The sequence below is a fragment of the Pseudorca crassidens genome, chromosome 16 (genome assembly GCF_039906515.1).
Source record: "Pseudorca crassidens isolate mPseCra1 chromosome 16, mPseCra1.hap1, whole genome shotgun sequence".
Taxonomy (NCBI): domain Eukaryota; kingdom Metazoa; phylum Chordata; class Mammalia; order Artiodactyla; family Delphinidae; genus Pseudorca; species Pseudorca crassidens.
In genome coordinates, this window is record NC_090311.1 from 46,219,778 (window position 1) to 46,228,423 (window position 8,646).

Genomic DNA, 8,646 nt, shown 5'->3' on the forward strand with positions numbered 1-8,646 from the left:
CCATCAACCTCAGTGCCCTGGGCATGTGTGTTATCTTATGGCCCCTCAGAGCCTTTGGAGAAATAAGTAGTGGGAGCGTAAACTGGAGATTAAATATATCGATGCACTGGTCTTCTTTCTCCAGGACAGCACTATGAAAAAGGATGGAAAAGACAATGTTTCGGAGCATTTTAGAGGAAAAGTTGAAGATGCAGAGCCTTCATCCGGGGCCCTCACTTCGTCCTCACTGTTGGCTAAGATGAGAGCTAGAAACCACCTAATTTTGCCAGAGCGCTTAGAAAGTGAAAGTGGGTGCCTTCCAGAGGCTTCTGCTCCTCCGCCTTCCAGCATGGAACACGATGACCTTCTGGTAGAAATGAGAAACTTCATTGCCTTTCAGGCCCAAGTTGATGGCCAGGCCAGCACTCGGGAGATACTGCAGGAGTTTGAATCCAAGTTATCAGCATCACAGTCTTGTGTCTTTCGAGAACTATTGAGAAATCTGTGCACTTTTCATAGAACTTCAGGTGGTGAAGGAATTTGGAAACTCAAGCCAGAATACTGCTAATCAATGTTACCTTCTGAACTTTAAATTGACTTTTTCTAGTGGAAATTTCTGATTATTAATCTTATGATTAATAATCATGTTTGGTTAATGGAAGTTGACTGCATTTGATGTTTACTTTGAATGATAGCTACCTCATAATTAAAACTCTAAGGAGGAAGAAGTTCTTCTCTGAAACGTAAAAAATACCTGGATTTCTTTTTTTTTCCAAATACCTGGATTTCTTTTTTTTTTTTTTTTCCAAAATTAATTATGAAATCAGGGACCTGTTAATCCTTGGAACACATTTGTTCTTTTACCCAGAAGATGCTGTCAGGGAATACGTACTACTCATTTAGAAGTTTATAGACCAGAACTCTCAAGAATTCTTTTTATTGGTGCTAAAATCATGTCTTATATTCAGTTAGACCTGTTCGGTAAATCAGTTCGTCAGTATCTGATAACAGAATTGTTTTTGGTACCTAGCTTTTAAATGTTTAAATCGATCATTTGCCACCCAAAAAAGAGATCAGACTTGTTACCTTTTGAGTCCTATTAGTTGCCTTTAAACGATCTTCTGTTAAGGTACTGTTAAATTGACAGGTATTTTTATTAGTAAAGCATGGAATAGCTTGATAGTAAATGATGAGACATGTATTTTCAGAAACTTGTAGTTTTCTCAGTTTACAGTGGCTTTATTTTAAGCAAAGGGCACCTTTCCCCCCCGCATAGTGAATAGTGGTTTTAGGAAAATATATGTTATCTTAAAAAAAAAAACTCAAGCAGAACCAAAAGTAGATACAAATAAAACCACCAACGCACACACACACGCACACGGACGTTGCTCCAGACCACACCCGGATATACCATCATCACCACATAGCACCATTCCAGCCCTCTCTCTGCTTACATCCTGGGCAGGAACTTTGAACCTTTTTTACCTTATTCATTGTCTGTCTTTCTAAGGATGCTGGTAACTTTATATCAGACATCATTGTTCTCCTTCTGTCCAGTCATCTTCATTTCCCTTTTCCCTTTCCGTTTGCTGTGACTCTCCTGTTTTAGAGGTTTGGTTTTCAGCTGCATCTGTTTCTGGCTGTTGTTCATGTGTTTAGAGTTTTGTGATGATGTTGTTTTGATCCTTAGTTTGTTTTCTTAGCGTTGTTTTTCTTTCCTTGTCATTGTTTTATCATCACAGCTCTGAAGTCCTGTTTTCTGAAGTTCATTGGCTTCCTTAAATGTCTTCTAGAGCTGTCACGGTGCAGTTTGTTTCTTAGAGTTGTTTCCTCTGGCCTGCTGTTTTCACTCTTTCTGATTTTTCTGTATTGTGCTCTCCTTCTTCCCATGCTGTTTCTTTACATCTAGCTCATGCTAAAATCAGGCAGCTGAGTCCAGATCTGTATGCTCTTGCCTGCCACCCAGAGAGAAGGGGTGTGGGTTTGGAGGTCGGGGAGAGCCTCTGCTGGGCAGCATGCAGCTTTTGGTTGGAGGACTTGGGTTTTACTTTTCTGTTCTGAGATTTTGTTAAATAGCTTGGGCCATGAATCCTTCCCCTTAGATTAGGAGATGACATTGTCAGAGTCATAATTCCCACCAGAATTTTCTGCTTCTTTTTTTGGATTCTGGCTTTTTTATTTTATTCTGTTTTTAAAGTGGTTCGGTATTAGAGGAAGAAGATTCTATTATTTTCTTCATTCTGCCATCATTATCTAGAAATAATAGAGACTTTTAAACAGGTCAGTACATCCTAAACTTGACTACTTGGCTCAGAAGGGAGTCAAAATTAATGACTTTTGTTTCTGGGAGGTTCTTTTTTAATTTTTATTTTTGTAATCAAGTCATTAATTGAAATGTAATCATCATTTCAATTAAGAAAATTGCATCCCTTTTGTTCTCGGATTAAAGTACCAAAGCAGTTCACGAGTGTGAAGTGCTTTGGCATCCTGGCTCTGTTGTGTGAAACCTAAACTCTACCAAGCTAGGGAAGTTGTAGCCTTCTCATCAAGTAGAAAATGCCAGCAAAAGTTATGATACAGTCACAGCAAGGTGGCCTTCACTCCAAGCCTTGTCTCAGCTCTGCCACCAGCTGAGACCTTGGGTAGTCACTGCCTTGCCTGTGTCTCAGTATGGATATCTGTAAACATGGTCATTGTGCCTCTGGGTGGAGAGACTTAGAGGACGATGCTCTAAGTCATGGTTTTAACAACATAGAGTAACTTTTTCATTTAGATAATATCTAACTTTTGGAACTTTAAAAGCTTTGTACAATATAGATAATGTATTTAAAATGTTATATTGGTATTAAGCTACAATAAAGGATTTTAAAATTTTGTGAAATTTTAAAAATTCCTTAGTTAATACATGAATATACGATCACTCTTTAAAAACTTTCAGGCAGTACTCTGCCTCCCCACCCCCTCTTGTTCGTGTTCCAGAGATAAGTACTGTGTTTGGTGTGTATTCTTCCAGGCTGTTTTCCATGCCTTTACAGATGCGTGCAGCAGAGACTGCTGCTGTAATGTCTGCTTTCCCCTTCTCCTTTACTGATAAGATTCCTGCTTTTTACCTGGACACGTGGCTGCTCAGCTCACGACGCTACTTGCCAGCCTCCCTTATGGTTAATTGTGGCCACGTGACCAGGCAATGGGCTACAAAGAGAACATCCAGACTGGGCCCTTAAATGAGGAATTGGGTGTCCGCTCCATTCGGCATTCCCCTTTGTGCTGGCCGAGGTGCCTGTGGGAGCTTTAGCAGTGACATGTGGTGGGGAGAGGTCGTGTGCTGAGGATGGAGACGTTGGCCTGCCAGTCTTGAACTGCTTCCCTTTCACCCGTTAACTTAAGAGCAAAATAAATTCCTGACTTGTTTAAACCACTGTCTTTTGGAGTCTTTTTGTTACAGCAGCTGGTTTTGTTTTATATGTGATTTACAAAAATGGGATTATCATCTTTATTATTTTGCAACTATTAACTTTTCATTTAACGTTATATACAACACATCCTTTCGTTCCTCTAAGTATAGCTCAACCTTCATGTAATTGCTGGAGTTGAAATTAGGTGGATTTTTTATTTTAATGGTTGTAGTGAAAGTACTTCCTTCAATTCATACTCCATAAAAGGACCATTTCTCCACACCCTTGCCAACAGTAGGCCGTATCAATCTCGGAAGTTTGTTTTCCTAAACAATATTGTGGTTGAAAATACCTTGTTTTAGCTTGAATTTCCCTGATTACTTATAAAACTAAACATTTCCATGTTTTTTGGCCATTTGTAGATCCTCCATTACAAGTTGCTTGTTCATGTTATGTTGGCCTAGTTTCACTATAGATCATTTTCTCTTAGGGGTGACCCTCTTTCCCAAACAAAAATGAAAAGGCAGTTGTTCCTACTATTATTGAATAGTCCAATCTTTTCTCCATCCATTTGAAATGCCTAGTTTATCATATGCTAAATTGTCTGTTTCTGGACAGTGGATCTAGATTCTATTCTACTGAACACACACTTCCCTGTCCAACTTTGTACAGTGTTTTGCTATCTATAGGCATGTTTCCCTTCCTTTTTCCCCCCTCTTCATTGTCTTATTCTTGTGCATTTTGTTTCAGGTGAATCTTAGAATCGGTTTATTAAGTTCCACTAAAATTGTGTTGCTCTTTTGATTGGGATTGTATTAGTTTATACATTAATTTGAGGATAATAGACTTCTTGTAATTAATGTAGTTTTTCCCATTAGCATCATGGTAGGCCTCATTTTATTAGAGTATGTTATATTCTTGGATAAAATTTTAATAACTTTCTTCATGAAGGTCTTGCACATTTCATATTAGGTTTATTCAGCTATTTTATAGATTTTTAGTTTTGTGAGGGATCTTTTTACTTTTGCATGAAAATATGGAGGATTAGAACACAGAACTTTTTTATGATGTTTATCATACAGTTTTTAATTTAAATATAGTCAAATTCAGTCTTTTCATGTTTCATTTTGTTTCCTTATTTAAGAACCCCTTTCCTAACCTAAAGTCTTGATTACATTCTCATGAATTCTCTTGTAAACACCATGTGGATAGTTGCTTTTTCTAGCACCTTTAAAAAAAATAGTTCATCCTTTCCCTCCTGACTTGTAAGCCTTCCTCTATCACTATATCTAATTTCCATGTAATTATGGGAATGTTTCTGGGCTCTGTACTCTGTTAAATTGGTCCACTTCCTTAACTTTGCCAATAACCCACTGTTTTAATAATTGTAGCTTTATAATTGGCAGTCATATATGGTAGAATGATTCCCCTCATCTTCCAAAAAATTTCTTAGTTCCTGAACCTTTGTTTGGGATCAGCTTGTCACATTTGGATTTTGTCGTTGTTTTTGAAATTGTAATGACTGTACAGATTACTTAGGGAGGATTGTTTACTGAGTTTCTCATCTATGAATAGGGCATACCACTCTGTTTATAATACATATTATAAAGGCATGATTCCATTATGTCTTTCACTTTTATAAGGTCATGCACATCTTACATTATCTCCTAATTACCCTACAGTTTTTGTTGCTATAGTAAGTAACATTTTTAAAATCACATTTTCTAGTTTATAAGAGTATTGTTGGATTTTACGTATTGGTCTTGTATTTAGCAACCTTGCTTGAACTCTTATTAATTCCAGTAAGTCTGTAAATTGTCCTGTGTGTTACAATCATGTCAGCTGCAAATAATGCCAATTGTATTTCTTCTGTTTCAATACTTCCACCATGTATTTCCAATATGATAACGAATATAATTGACAACGTTGACATCCTTGCCTTATTCCTGACTTCTAAAGTTTTACCGTTAAATACGCAGTTGCTGTAGCTTTCTGGCAGATGATCTCTGTCAGGTTAAGGAAATGCTCTTTCTGGGCTTCCCTGGTGGCACAGTGGTTAAGAATCTGCCTGCCAGTGTAGGGGGCACAGGTTCAAGCCCTGGTCCGGAAAGATCCCACATGCCGTGGAGCAAATAAGCCCATGCGCCACAACTACTGAGCGTGCGCTCTAGAGTCCGCGAGCCTTGACTGCTGAGCCCACGTGCCGCAACTACTGAAGCCCATGAGCCTAGAACCCGTGCTCCTCAACAAGAGAAGCCACCGCAATGAGAAGCCCACGCACTGCAACAAGGAGTAGCCCCTGCTCGCTGCAACTAGAGAAAGCCCACGCACAGCAACGAAGACCCAATGCAGCCAAAAATAAAGTAAATAAATTTTAAAAAAATGAAATGCTCTTTCCAATCCTGAATCCAGTGCTGAATTTTATTAAATGCTTTTTCTGCACTATTGATTTAATTGTGTAGGTTTTCTCCTTTAAGTCTCTCTCGGTGTTGTAAAGTACACAGTAATTTTCCAAAATTAAAACATCTTTTAGACTTCTACTGACAGAATGGCAGTGTGAAGGACCCTGCAGTAGTGCAATCCAGAAAATGACTATAACTGGACAAAATTCCAGAAGACACACACCCCCTCCCTCCCCCAGAAAATTGAATATATCTGGAAATAATCCTAAGGGTATATTGTAAATGAAGAGACAGTCAAGAAAATCTACTAAACCTTGGTAAGAACAGCAAAAGTCTGTGACTCTTGAGCCACGACCTATTCCTTCCCTGCTTCCTCCTCATCTCAGTGTGGTGACAGAGTCTGTGATCCAGGAAGGTTCAGCCAAGAAAATGTGGCTCCTTCCTGCAATTCCCAATCCAGGGATACAGTATCTCACTGGGAGGGCATGCTGGCAGCATTTCTCATCCCCTCCAGCTCCAAGTTGCAGGGGCTAAATTCATGGAGTATAATAACATATAATAAGCATATAACATATAATATATAAACATATATATAAACATATAATAAGCATAATAACAAGTGAAAAATTCACTAGACTTGAACTGGCTGAAGAAAGATTCAGGCAATTTGCAGATAGATGGATAGAGATTATACTCTCCAAAGAACAGAGAAAAAAGAATGAAGAAAAAAGTACAAAGCCAAAGGGAAACGTGCTACACCATTAAGTGCACCAATATACGCATAATGGGAGTACTGGAAGGAGAGAGAGAAAAGAGGAGAAAAAATATTTTAAGAAATGATGCCTGAAAATATCCCAAATTTATTTTTTAAAAACTCCATGAAGCTCAGTGAACTAAATGCGAAGGCTCTCACTGGCACATCAGTGAAATTGCTGAAATCAAAGACAAAATCTTGAAAGTGGCGGATGAAAAATGATGCATCATTTACAAGGGAACTTCAATATGATTAACAGTTAACTTCTCAGCAAACAACAGAGGCCAGAAGACAGGGATAACAAAGTCCTCAAAGAAAGAAACTATCAACCTAGAATCATTTTACCAGCGAAGTTATTAAAAAATGAAGGCGAAATAAAAACTTGCCCAGATAAACAAAAACAAAATTTGTTGGTACCTAATAAGAAATACTAAAGGGGAAGGGGAGTGAGGAGTGCGGCCAGGCTCCCTGGTTTTGGGGGACTGAACACCCCCCGAGACCTATCACTTCTCTTCCACTGACCCAGCCACCCTCTGCCTTATCCTTCTCATTACCCAACCCCACGCAAGGGAGAGAACAAAGGGCAGTGACTCCTGCCCCACCCCCCCTTCCCAATCTGCAACACCTGTAGTCCAGTCCACTTTTTCTTCAACATCTACTCAGAAGGCAAACCCCAGAAGTTCTGAGTGCCACGCTCTAAACTCCGTCATCCACACGGGACTCCTGCCCATGACAAGGCCCACCATGACCCCAGGCAAGCTGGGCCTGCCAGGGGAGCAGATGGCCCACAAGGAGAGTGTCTGGGAAGGGATAACCAGCTTAGGCCCGTCTAGATGCATTTCCCCTGAGCTCTCAGTTTGCCCACAGCCAGTGGGAGCAGAGGCAGCAGGACCTAGGTGTCTGGTCTAAAGCCTGGCTCAGGTAATGCTCTGGCTCTCAAGTTAATTGGGGAGAGCATGGGGAGAGGGATGCCATGGAGGGCAGCTCCTCAGGCCACATGGGCCTTCTTCTGAAGGAGACAGGGTGGGCATCCTCAGCAGGGGGCATCAAGGTGGCACAGTGTGCATTGAGGGCAGGTGCTGTGTGTTTCTGGGGTGAATTTATCAAGTCCCCCAATGCACCTTCCTTCCCTTATTCCCCCTTCCTCCTCCTCCCCCTCTCTCAATCATTTGGTCATGTTTATTATGTGTCAACAGTATGCACCATTAATCTGTTCTCTAAGGGTAAATAAAGAAGGTAGGGGGGCTTCCCTGGTGGCGCAGTGGTTGAGAGTCCGCCTGCCGATGCAGGGGACACGGGGTCGTGCCCCGGTCTGGGAGGATCCCACATGCCGCGGAGCGGCTGGGCCCGTGAGCCATGGCCGCTGAGCCTGCGCGTCCGGAGCCTGTGCTCCGCAACGGGAGAGGCCACAGCAGTGAGAGGCCCGCGTACCGCAAAAAAAAAAAAAAATAGAACGTAGGGACTTCCCTGTGGTCCAGTGGTTAGGACTCCGTGCTTCCAAGGGTTCGATCCCTGGTATGTGGGCCTGTCACTGTTGTGACCTCTCCCGTTGCGGAGCACAGGCTCCGGACGCGCAGGCTCAGCGGCCATGGCTCACGGGCCCAGCCGCTCCACGGCATGTGGGATCTTCCCGGACCGGGGCACGAACCCGTGTCCCCTGCATCGGCAGGCGGACTCTCAACCACTGCGCCACCAGGGAAGCCCCTGAATACCTTTAATAACAGATTATATTACATATATTTTTTCATTTGGTGTCTTCATTTAATCACTTTCCCATGTTAAGAATTCTTTTGGAAAAAAAAAGAATTATTTTGGTCACATAATATTGTCATATGCAGATATATCATAATTTATTTCATTTATTAAATAAATAAGCCTATGAGGTTTATACCATTTTTATCAACTTAATATATCATTATTTAACATCAGTTTCCCATTTTCTCCTGTTATAAATAATACTGGTGGACATTTCCATGCATGACAGTTTTCTCTCCCTTCTCATTCTGGATCAGTTTCCTGGAAGGATTCCCAGGTCAGAGACCTTTGCATTCCCTGGAAAGGAAGAGGCCAGCTCCCTGGCTGGCGTGGCGTTTCTAGGCATCTGGGTCTAATTTCA

At 41.0% G+C, this 8,646-nt stretch overlaps 1 protein-coding gene across 2 annotated transcripts in view; it reads left to right on the forward strand.

Annotated features, from left to right (window-relative positions):
- Positions 1–3,394, forward strand: part of ERCC6 (ERCC excision repair 6, chromatin remodeling factor) — a 76,201-nt gene extending 72,807 nt beyond the window's left edge. For both annotated transcript variants that reach the window (XM_067710206.1, XM_067710207.1), the window contains exon 21: positions 125–3,394. In XM_067710206.1, coding sequence (XP_067566307.1) covers positions 125–547 — 423 coding nt within the window. In that variant the 3' untranslated portion in view covers positions 548–3,394. The remainder of the gene's footprint in view (positions 1–124) is intronic.
- The last annotated feature ends 5,252 nt before the right edge of the window (positions 3,395–8,646 follow it).